This window comes from Artemia franciscana, chromosome 14, assembly GCF_032884065.1.
Source record: "Artemia franciscana chromosome 14, ASM3288406v1, whole genome shotgun sequence".
Taxonomy (NCBI): domain Eukaryota; kingdom Metazoa; phylum Arthropoda; class Branchiopoda; order Anostraca; family Artemiidae; genus Artemia; species Artemia franciscana.
In genome coordinates this window covers 24,967,621-24,980,389 of record NC_088876.1, presented here as the reverse complement: position 1 = coordinate 24,980,389, position 12,769 = coordinate 24,967,621, and the positions used below count along the sequence as shown (strand labels likewise).

Genomic DNA, 12,769 nt, shown 5'->3' with positions numbered 1-12,769 from the left:
ACAGTATTCTGTTGTCTTACTTGCTATGACATATCTTACTGTTCAAGAATCTATAACAGCACATTATTCTATTTGGATGTTAGGAAATTGACAGTAAGTAGTCAATTTGGACTTGCCTCATGAGAACAGGGCCTCGTTTTGTGACAAGGGAAGTGTTGTAAAAATATGGACAAAATATTTTGCGAATCTGTCAAACCATGGTGAAGTTGTAGGAAAAGGGAGACAGACACGCGCTGAAGAGGGAGACAAAGGCAGCTATTGTACTATATCTAAATCATTTTCAAGACCTTCTGTTGGAAGAGCCAAATAAGGGACTAAGGCATTGATGAAAATGGCAACACTGCCACCATTTTTATTGGAATTTCTATCCTCTCTATAACCCCCGAAGCCTGGCAAGGAAACTCTAAACAGTCAAACTATAATTATAATGATGCAATAAACATATTCATATAGCTGCTGAAATTTATTGAGAATTTTGTTTCCATTGTAAATTGTATTATGAATCATAAGTGGATATGAGTGAGACGCCAGTACTAATTAGCCTAATTTTCATTAAGTAAACCCAGGATTACTGTTTCTGCTCCCATACCAGCTCGTTCTCGAGTAAAATGGTTTACAAAAGTTCTGGTATATGTTTATACTTAGCTCTGCTGGAACACTAAATTGGAAAAGAATATGCCTTGAAACTAAGTAATTTCTTTGACTTTCAATTAAAGAATGCAAATTGAGTCTGGAATAAGCAGAGTCCGAAGCACTAGGGTGACAATGGCAGCGCATATACAATAGGCAGCGCAACAGTGCTGCCTAAATAAAGAGCGATGTGGGCACAATGCATTAATTTTTAGATCAGGGCACGTCGTATTGAAGGAGTTGTCGTAAAAACTTCAAAAAGGCCTCATTTGATTGGAAATTGAAAGGACTATTGCCATTTTTAATAGTCGAGAGTAATTATAGGGTAACCAACTCCCCTCCCACACCCATCATTTCCCGAAACACATCCAATCAAAATTTAAAGATAGTCAATTTGTCCAGCATAGCTGAAAGCTCTGGAAATTATGTCTTTGAGGATGACAACACACCCCTGTGGTTGTAAATTATATCCTTGGGGCATATACAATTTTTCTAGAAGGGTTTTGTAGGAAGGATAGGAATTTCGAGAAAGCCATTTGTTATTCATAGATTTGTTGGTTAATAAAAACTTCGAAATGAGCTCATTCGATTGAAAATTGAAAAGTTTAGTGCCCTTTTTAATAGTCAAAGTGATTTTAGGACAACAACCTCCCCCGCTTATCATTTCTCCAAGCACATTCATTCAGTATTTTGCGATAGCTGTTTTTTTTAGCGTAGTTCAAATGTCTGAAAAAAGTATCTTTGGGGATGAGACCCCACACTAGGCCTCAGCACAAGTGTGGTAAGCTATGCCCCAAGGGTTTATAAGGGTTTAATGGAAAAGGTGGTCATATAAACTTCGGAGGGGGCTCATTGGATGGGAAATCAGAAGATATATATATATATATATATATATATATATATATATATATATATATATATATATATATATATATATATATATCTTCTATATATATAAAAATAAGTTGTCTGTCTGTGGATCTGTGGATCAGGTGACGTCATGTTTCTGTGTCGGCTGACGTCATGAAATGAGTTGTCGTCATTTTTGTTATGACGATGCTTAGTATATTGTAAAACACATTAATTTGGTTAATAAAAAAACCATTTAAAACACCAAAATGAACATGCTTGAGTAGTCACTCGGTGAGAGAGGGTGTCAGAACGGAGAATGAAGGTCCCAGGTTCAAATCCTGGTTAGGCTAAAAAAGGTAAAAAACTAAAAACTAAAAAAAAAACTGAAAAAACTAAAAAAAGGCAAAAACTACAAAAAAAACTAAAAACTAATAAAAAAAATAAAAAAGCTAAAAAACTAAAAAAACTAAAAAAACTAAAAAAAGGTAAAAAACTAAAAAAACTAAAAACTAAAAAAAAAAACTGAAAAAAAGGAAAAAACTGAAAAATAAGCTAAAATAAAGGTAAAAACCAATAAAAAACTAAAAAGAAAAAAAGGAAAAAACTAAAAAAAATTTTCATCTAAAAAACAAAAAAAAACTAAAAAAGGTAAAAACTAAAAGAACTAAAAAAGAAAAAAATAAATGACGACACTCAAAGAGAAAGCGACCAGGACAAAAGGAATGTTCGATTAGCAATCAACAAAGCACCGGGACACAGGGAGTATAAATGACGACCAGGACATAAGTAAAAAAAAAACTAACAAAACTAAAAAGAAGGTAAAAACTACAAAAAAACTAAAAAGAAAAAAAAACTAAAAACTAATAAAAAAAACTAAAAAATCTAAAAATCTAAATAAACTAAAAAAGAAAAAAAAAGGAAAAAAATAAAGGAGAAAAACAAAACTAAAAAACGAATGTATATACAGACCGGGACACCGGGATACAAATGACGACCGGGACACAGGGAATATAAATGACGACCGGGACACAGGGACACAACTACAACGGGGACGCCGGGGGGCACAGGGGGATATAAATGACGACCGGGACACCGGGACAGGGAATGGTCGATTAGCAATCACCATCAACAAAGCTCAAGGGCAATCATTAGAATCATGAGGTATAGATCTGAATACGGATTGTTTTCCCATGGACCATTATATGTTGCATGTTCAAGAGTCGGTAAACCTGACAATCTATTTATATGCACAGACAATGGGACAGCAAAGAATGTTGTATATTCGCAAGTTTTACGTAGTTAAAAACATATATATATATATATATATATATATATATATATATATATATATATATATATCGATCTATATTCACAGGTGGGACATAGGGACACAACTACAATGGCGCGTAACTAATATGGCGCGTAACGACTTACGCGCGCGGGGGGGCTTGGGGGGGGGGGGCGAAGCGCCCCCACCAACTAGGTGTTGGGGTGGCGCGAAGCGCCACCCCAACACGCACCACCCCAACAGCTAGTATATATATATATATATATATATATATATATATATATATATATATATATATATATATATATATATATATATATATATATATATATATAAAATACCCAAGTTTCAACAGTTAACCTTTAACAGATCCTACAACTTTCTGCAATATCATTTGTCTGTTTTTCTCCTGCTTATTTAAAGGAAAGTAACTCAGTTGTAAAAGGTATTGGCCACAGTTTCAATATATCCCAAATGAGACAAGCTACAGTTTTATCCATGATATATGCACCACTGATGATAAAATCAGTGCCCTAGCCGGGGTTACCACCTCTAGTGATTTATCACTGTTTCAAGTGATTTTTTGTGTTGCCTAAAGAAAAAAAAATCACTAAATCAGCACTAGATTATTAAAGAAAATCACTAAATTGATCAAAAAATCACTAGAATCTAGTTTTTTCACTGGGTGGCAACACTGGCCCCAGAACCGTATCAACGATTTTTTTTTGGGGGGGGGATGCTTTACATAATGATTTTTTCGGGAGGAGGGGGCTTTCACAGAAAAACTAAAAAAACGGATAAAAATTTGTTTATATCCATTTTTGTTACGTTTTTACGAGTTAGACAAATATTTCGGGGGGAGGGGGTCCAAACTCCCTAACTCTCCCCTGGATACGGCCTTGCCTGGCCCTAACCACTTTGCTAAGAAAGGCAGCTAATTTCTCTATCCCAGTAATCGAATAATTCTGTTGTTTTTGACAAGACATTTAAAAAACAGAAAGAAAAGAAAAAAGAAATAAAATAGAAAAAAGAAACGGAAAAAAGAAAAAACTTAGAAAAAAGAAAGAAGAATAGATAGAGGCAGTCAAAGACAAAAAAAAAGTTATAAAGTCCTATCAAAACTTCCTTCCGCACAAACAGACTTCAGACCATGCATGACTCATCTGTAGGAGACTGGGGGGTCAGTTATGGCAGATTTCAAGCTTCCAGATAAATTTTCTAATTTCTTAAAAAAGAAAATTTGTTTTATAAATAAACTTCTTTAATACAGCCCCAGTCTGATCAGAAATACGACTTAATGATTGAAAGTGAGCCATTTGAAATTTATGAATAAAAGCTAGGATCATCATTGAGGTTATTTGTAAAATTAATGATATTATACTGTCAGTCCACCCAACTTTATGCATTCTTTCCTTCAACCCAGGTTTGAATATTCACTTCTAGAACCCTTCCATATATGAACTTCTAGAAATCATTCATTGGATGAATCTAAAATCAAAACTTAAATAAGAAGAAATCTATGTTTATTAGATTACTGAAACTCCCCCTCCTTTCATGATCATAGTTTTCGTAAACTATGGAAGAAAGCTATAGTTGTGTTGCGAGAGCAACACTTTGGTTTTGTCCCGGTTTTTTTTTGGTTTTTTTTTTTTTTTCCTATGCCGCCGATCTCAGCTTATTCCTGGAAACTGGTAAGGGTCTAACCTGTGCGGTTTTTACGGAAAGTGTGGACCTCAGGCCGGATTGATGAATATGACATTACATTTTGGAAAGCTCCGTAGAACTCTTGCCTGGGGCCAAAAAGGATGGTTTTTGCTTGTCCTCGAGCCAGAGCCTATGGTGTGCGAAGTGAAGTGGAGTTATATAGCCTATGTCAGAGAGGAGTATCTGAAGTTGTGCAGCCAAGCTTTCGTTTCATCAAACCATGTTTCTGCTTTCGAGTGGAAAGCTCCGTTCTAGCAGGCAAGCAGGCAAGCAGGCAAGCAGGCAAGCAGGCAGGCACCAGTTTCAAATTGAAGATGGACTAAAATCTATAAGTGTTAAATATATGCGGTAGTTCCCCGGCCCCACAGCCGATATATCTTCTTTGAGTGATAAATAGAAAAATTTACAGAAACAAAAAAGTGCGATTTTCCCACGGGTCCGAAAGTGCTGCCATCTATTGTTTCTAGCCATTTCTGTTCGTGATTTCAGCTGACTTTACCATTCTTTTTCTTTCTACTTGGGATTGCAATAGAGAAATGGTATCAGATATACCTCTTAAACTTTAAAAGTTCTCTCATTGCTAAAGAAATTAGAGCTTATCCTTTGCTCCTTTCTAAGTGGTGGTGTTAGAAAGTTGGCCTCCGGCAAAAAAAGTCAACTTTTGAACTAAGACAGATAGAATTTTTTTTTCAATGACAATCGATAGACCTTGATGAGCTGATCAAAGTATATGTCATCCATTTTTTGTTACAAAAATTCCTTCATGACATACACCAGTTTGAAAGTTTCAAGGGGTTGACAACTTCAGTGGTAAGGTACACACTTGAACCAAAAATAGGCCGATACCAATTGTGAGATATGTAGGGGACTTCCAAGCAACAGTCGATTATTAGCTTATAATCATCTTTGGCAATGAGGGGTTTGCAACTTTTGCTGATTGGTGTACCTATTATCTGTTTCTGGTGTAATTGATGGTAAGAACAACTTGGTTCCCGATTGTAAGACATGTAGGGGAGTTGTAAGTAATAATCGGCTGTTAGGCTACAATGACTTCAGCGACAAGGGGTTTGCAACTTTTGCTAGTTGGTGTACCCATTATTTGTTTCCGGTGAACTTGGATGTATATCACGGGAGAGGGACTTGTAAGTAAGAATCGGTTGCTAGAGGAGGTTCATCAGAGGCTAAAAATTTGTGCAAATTGGTGCACATCTATGGTATTTGATCCTGAAAAGTCACGAATAGCTTTATAATACCAACTAGATTATATAAGATAATGTTCCAAGTTTCCATCGGTCACGATGTCTACGATTGAAAAGGATAAAGTTCAACTGGCTGCAAACTCAATTTAGTCCCTTCTTCCGATATTCTTTTGCTGTTGTTTTTTCAACGCTGAAGAACTTGATCATGTGATTACTGATTGTGTTCTGCTTTGAATATGCCGTTTTGAATGCTTTGATACTTTTGACAACTTCAGAATTTAACCGATAGCGAAGAAACAAAACCAAAGTGTTGCTCTCGCAACACTTTTATCGGCGAAGCCGGACAAAGGTTGCCGCAACACTTCACGTTGCCCAGGCAACGTAGGTCTAGTTTATCCTAATTTAAAGCCTAATAAGCCTAGCTATAAGCTTTATTTTGTATAGAGAGAAAATTTCAGTTCTCACAAGCCTCGGTGAAGTATTTAAATTATTAATTCAAGAGTTGGATGAATTATTTCTTGAAATTAATAACCTAGATATTGAAGTTCAGATTAAATAAAAGAACACATTTTTTTTTACTGAAAGTAAGGATCAATATTAAAACTTTAAAAAAACGGAAATTATTACGCATATGAGGGGTTTTGCTCCCTTTTTAATACCTTAATTTATCTATTTTATTCGTGAAGAAATTCTATTCGTTTTATCTGGGCGACAAGCTTGCTACTGGTCCTTGTGAAAAGGACCCAGTAATTGAAACACCGGTTCGGCCCTATATTTACCAACAATGGCTCCGGAGGATCTTTAGATTTTTGATCTTTGCCAATTGTTTGGTAATTTATCTACTTTATTCGTGAAGAACTTCTATTCATTCTATCTTCAAAATTATTTTGTTTCATTAAAAAAGAATTCAGGAAGAATATAGACTTCCTACTTACCATACTTACCATTACTACTTACTACTTACCATTACTATATTTACTACTTACCACTAATTACAAGGTCAACAGCAACTGTCATATAAATCCTATCAGAATCTTTAGGCGTCTCCTTGTTTAACTGGCTGAAAGCCGGGTCTCCAGGATCCCAGGATCCAGTGATCGTATAAATAGCCTTTCCATCGTTATTCACTGTCCCCATAGACACCTGTCCACAAAAATAGTCATTAATAACGTTTCTTTAAAATACAAACAACACAAAGAAAAAATAATTTTTTTCTGCTCGTTAAACTCGACTTATCGTCCTTATATCCTGACACGCTAGTAGGGAAGAGTGGAGGCGGGTCAAATATTTGTGCCTTTAATTCCTTATAATGTCCCTAACCTATACGCTTTTACCCCCCCCTCAATAAATTCATTTTCTTACTGAAGAAATCAACGATCAATTGTTCATTTAAACACGCCAATTCTCATAAGCAGTGATTAGGAGTTCACCTTACACCTCACAGAGTTCAACCCTAGTTCAATCGTCACTTGCATACTCATGGGGGCATGAGTACCCATAGAAGAGGTGGTATTGCAACCCTAACGAAGGCTACAAAAATTAATATATAGCTAACCTTTTCAAAGATTATAAATTATTTGTCCCCAAGCTTTTTAGCCCGTCACCCCACTTTTGGGTCATAGTTTTCCAACTAAAGCATTACATAAGATCAGGATCTCTAAAATCAAAAGCAAAATGTTCTAATGTTCTTTTAATGCTTACAAAGAAAACCACCCCTCAATGGGCGCTTTGGGAGCCATCTGGAAACAGAAGTACCAACTTTATAAGCCTGTATTTTAAAAGAAGTATTTTCCAACAAAGTACACCACAGTACAGAAGTCTCTCCTTCGGAAATAAAGGATCTGAGACAAAAGACATATTTCTAAAATCTTTACTTCCTCCAGACAATTTTCTTAAGGCACTCAAGCATAATAGGTTACAGAATATCATTATGGATTAGTCCGAAGGCCGAAAAATTTGACCTTAAAAACACATGATTTTCCTTATTATTTAAGAACATCTCCTCACATAAAAATACATTTTTCCTCCCTCTATTAAATGGATCTAACCAACCAGGTTTCTTTTATCCTGTTAGTACAGTTAAACATTATTAGGAATTAAGCTAATGGTAGATGATGACAAACCCACCGAAAATAATTAAGTTATCTCCTTAGGCATAAATGTACAAAAATTTTGATCAGCTTCAATTTTGTTAGCCCCTTACAAAGAAATTAGGTGCCGATCTTATGCCAAATAGCAGAAGACCTTAAACTGGATTTTAATAATATTTTGGGCAAATCTATTCTTATCAATTCTGAGATGAAAAGGTGTTAAATATAATAAAAAAGGGTTGGCTAAAAAAAAGGACTAAGCAGTAAATGGGGTAAACTGACTGAACAGGGTCGATACCCGGCCAAATTCGCTGGGGAAAAATCCGATTTTCTCCAAAAATGGTCATGTACTGAAATGGAAGTTAAAATTTCTGAAACTTAGTTTGTTCAAAAAATAATATTTTTGAACAAAATGAGGTATTTGCATGATATCTAATACGTCTTTTATATACTTCTAATATGTTTCTCTGACGCTAAATCCTAATGAAATATACCAAATTCAGATAAGAATGCAATACTTTAGAAATAAATTTGTGCTATATATCTTCAAATTAGGGGGGTGGTAAAGCATAGCGGGTATGCATGCCTATTACGTTAGGTACAATTATTCTGCTTATTATGTAATAAGACTTTTTTCTAACTTCTCACTATTCAAATACTTTACCCCCCCCCCCACCCCACTAATGTGCAAATATATAGCCCAAATAGTAAATTTTCCGTCTATTTTTTCACTTTTCTTTGTCTTGTCTCATGCTAAGCTGAAAGAGACTAGCGAAAAAAACAACTTAAGAGGTATGGGGGTTTATCATACAAGTACCCAAAATAAATTGAAAAAAAAAAGAATTTCGTCTCCAAAGATATGTATAAAAAATTTATTCCAACAAAATTGTTACCTGCTATAATGGCAAAAACATAGTACAGAAATAACAATTTGAATCAACAATTGTAACAATTGAAATAACAATAAACAAATTGAAATAAAAATATAAAAGATCATTTTGCCGGTCCTACTCTAATCGCTCTCAAGACTCCTAGGGTAACACATATCTCAGTTTTATAACCGCGGGTTTAACTCATTTTAGGCTGTTCCAATAACTTTAAGGAAGACTTACCATTCCCAAAAGATGGACATCACTCTTTTTGACCGCCTTACCAGCACTAATTAATATTCCAAAGCATCTTTCAATATCAAGGACAATGCCATCGCTGATTTGCAGGACAGTTATCACAACCTGTTTCTCGACATTGCTTCTTACTTTGAAGAAATTCTTGTCCTTGGGGACGGAATTGTAGTTCCCCTTAAAAAAAATAGTATAAAGATCATAAGAAATTCAGCTTTAGCAGTCAACTCCCATAAGAGGGTATTACTAAGCCAAATCAACCTCTGAGCGGTTTGGATTGTTTACTTAACTCGAATCAGACACGCATACAGAATTTTGATGCAGGGGGGGGGGGACAGTCCTTTAAATGAAAATAATTTAATTTTAAAGATAGTGCACAAACAGGTCAATTAGAAAAAATCTTCAAAAATTCAGGTATTTCAAAAGGGATATGGGTTTTACGCGACTACGAAAATAAGCTATGAAAATAAGCCATTTGAAATTTATGAATAAACAGCTAGGATCATCATTGAGGTTCTTTGTAAAATTAATGATATTATACTGTAAGCCCGCCCTGCTTTATATATTCACTCCTTCAACCCAGGTTTAAACATTCACTTCTAAAAACCTTCAATGTCTGAACTTCTAGAAATCATTCATTGGAGAATGAATTTCTAAAGTCAAAATTTAAATAAGAAGAAATCTATGTTTATTAGATTACTGAAACTCCCCCTCCTTTCAATGCTCTTTTGAATATTCAGTACCCAATCTGGGATGACCATAATTTTCGCAAATTATGGAAGAAAGCTACGGTTTATTCTAGTTTAAAGCCTAATAAGCCTAGCTAAAAGTTGTATTTTGTATAAAGAGGAAATTTCAGCTCTCCCAGGCCTTCGCAAATTGTTATGTAGGAATTCGTGCCCGGCAATTATCGGTCTCAATGAAACACTTTTTAAGTGAGAAAAATCAGATACTTTTAAGTGCTTTTAACTTTGAGACAACAAAAATGGTGGACTCTGATTGGACATCGAAAATAATTTTCAGACCGTACTAAGACATGATTTAAGTACAAATTAAATAAAAAAAAAAACTATTTTTTTAGCTGAAAGTAAGGAGCGACATTAAAGCTTAAAACGAACAGAAATTAATCCGTATATGAATTGAGTTGTCCCCTCCGCAATCCCTCGCTCTTTACGCTAAAGCTTTTAATTGTTTTAAAAAGTAGAATTGTGGCAAAGAGTCAAACTTTAGCGTAAAGAGCGAGGGATTGCTGAAGGAACAACTCATTTCATATACGGATTAATTTCTGTTCGTTTTAAGTTTTAATGTCGCTCCTTACTTTCAGCTAAAAAAATTAGTTTTTTATTTATTTAATTCTTGAACGTTTTTGAATTAATGCATGTTTGGTTTTGGCTCTCCCCACATAAATTATTAAAATGAAATTTGTATATTAATTTTTTTTTTTTTGGCTATATGGCTTTCTCTTAGTTTTGATCAGACGATATTGAGAAATAAGGGGTGGAGAAGGAGGCCTAGTTGCCCTCCAATTTTTCGGTTACTTAAAAAGGCAACTAGAACTTTTAATTTTAACGAACGTTTTTATTAGTAAAAAATATACGTAACTTAAGAATTAACTTACGTAACAAACTTTCATAACCTTATATTTTTATTATGTATACGAGGGGGTTTGTACCCTCGTTAATACCTCGCTCTTTACACTAAATCCTAAGTTTTGTCCCAATTCTTTAAGAATGACCCCTGAATCAGAAATGCCGTAGAATAAATAGTTGAAATTACTAGAAATACTTTAGCATAAAGAGCAAGGTATTTATGTCCTCCTAAATACCTCGCTCTTTATGCTAAAGTATTTTTAGAACCCCTCATATGCGTAATAATCTCTGTTCGTTTTAAGTTTCAATGCTACTTCTTCCTTTCATTTGAAAAAACGTTTTCATGTTTATTTTTCATTGTTTTCTTATAGTAATGCTAGAGAATCCTGCGCCCTTGTCATTGAATTTTTCTTCCCCCGTGACAGATTCCTCCAAGGAAAGATCCTCCAACATAGCCCCCTCTCCTCAGCCCCACCCCCAAACAAAATAAAATCCCCCGGAAAACGTCTGTACACTTCCCAATAACCATTACTATATGTAAACACTGGTCAAAGTTTGTAACTTGCAGCCCCTCCCCCAGGGATAGTGGGGGAGTAAGTCATCCCCAAAGACAAAGTTATTATGGTTTTCGACTATGCTGAACGAAATGGCTATCTCAAAATTTTGATCCGTTGACTTTGGGAAAAAAATGAGCGTGGAAGGGGGCTTAGATGGCCTCCAATTTTTTTGGTCACTTAAAAAGGGCACTAGAACTTTTCATTTCCGTTAGAATGAGCCCTCTTGCGACATTCTAGGACCACTTGGTCGATACGATGACCCCTGGGGAAAAGAAAAAAACAAAAAAAAAACAAACAAACAAATAAACACGCACCCGTGATTTGTCTTCTGGCAAAAAATATAAAATTCCACATTTTTGTAGATAGGAGCTTGAAACTTCTACAGTAGGGTTCTCTGATACGCTGAATCTGATGGTGTCATTTTCGTTAAGATCCTACGACTTTTAGGGGGTATTTCCCCCTATTTTCCTAAATAAGGCAAATTTTCTCAGGCTCGTAACTTTTGATGGGTAAGACTAAACTTGATGAAAATTATATATTTAAAATCAGCATTAAAATGCGATTCTTTTGATGTAGCTATTGATATCAAAATTCAATTTTTTAGAGTTTTGGTTACTACTGAGCCGGGTCGCTCCTTACTACAGTTCGTTACCACGAACTGTTTGATACTGAAAAGTTATTTGAGTCACTTTCTACATGTCTATATAAAATTATACGTGTCACAATTAGACTGGGTTAAAATTGGCAATGAAATTTATTTTTTCTATTTCATTTCATTTGGTATAAATCCTCTCCTCTTTATATTCTCCAAAAATGTACATTTTGTATTTTGTCACTTTTTTTGTTATTCTTTCCCCCATTAGATGCAACCTTTGGGTTTTCTTCTGAGGATTTTGCTGTCTGTATTTCTTATGTATGTTATAAGTTGGAGAGATAAGTGGTCCTTTCCTTTAACCGCGTCCATCGTGCGGCTCCGTCAGAATGAACCAATTTTTTTTTGACAGTAATACAACATTTTGTTTATCTAATTAACGTTTCATAATACCAGCTTTTTTTTCAGCTTAGGCTCAGAATAGCTTCCACTAAATAAAATTCGTTGTCAATTTATGTTATACTTTCAATGACATAGTCATCAGTTATGCTTTAGAAAATATGTTTTCAAATATCTTAGAAAAAACTGATAGAAGAGAGACCGGCCTGTAGTTCCCAGGGTACTCATGATTACCTGTTTTAAACAGACCTATCACACATGCGTAGTCTTTCCAAAAGTTCTGCTTCCTTTATACCGACTTGAGGATTTCAGATGTTAACCAGAGAGCTATGGGCGTTGATTTTTTTTTTTATCGAGGATTCCTTAAGACGTGGATTTTTCCTCAACAGTGTCATAAAACTGGCCAAATATATCGTTCTAATTGCCCAAACTAATATTTTCTGGCAATGAAAATCCCCATGAAGATCTACTCAAATCTTTTTTCGGTCTATCAAGCTCTAATGGTGAACAACAGAATCTCAGTTTATACTGGGGGACTGATCTTTGTAGACTTCGAAGAGTTTGAAACAAGGCTTCAACTGGCGAATGGTTGGAAGTATTAGAAAGCAGTACTTCATTCTTAATGGAAGGCAATGCTGAAAACATGTTTTCAATTAATGTTAGTGTTGAAATTCTTATCGGTATGTTTATACAAGGAGCCAGTCATACGAAATGAGTAAAGACAAGAGGTCAGAAGCCAGTCTAGATG

At 35.0% G+C, this 12,769-nt stretch overlaps 1 protein-coding gene across 1 annotated transcript in view; it reads right to left on the bottom strand.

The window, feature by feature from the left end:
• LOC136035493 (rab GTPase-activating protein 1-like) overlaps positions 1–12,769 on the bottom strand; it is a 285,782-nt gene that overhangs the window by 244,927 nt on the left and 28,086 nt on the right. The window contains exons 5-6 of the mRNA XM_065717324.1: positions 8,876–9,061; positions 6,660–6,816 (exon numbers count right to left, since the gene is read on the bottom strand). Of these exons, the coding sequence (XP_065573396.1) occupies positions 6,660–6,816; positions 8,876–9,061 (343 nt within the window). The remainder of the gene's footprint in view (positions 1–6,659; positions 6,817–8,875; positions 9,062–12,769) is intronic.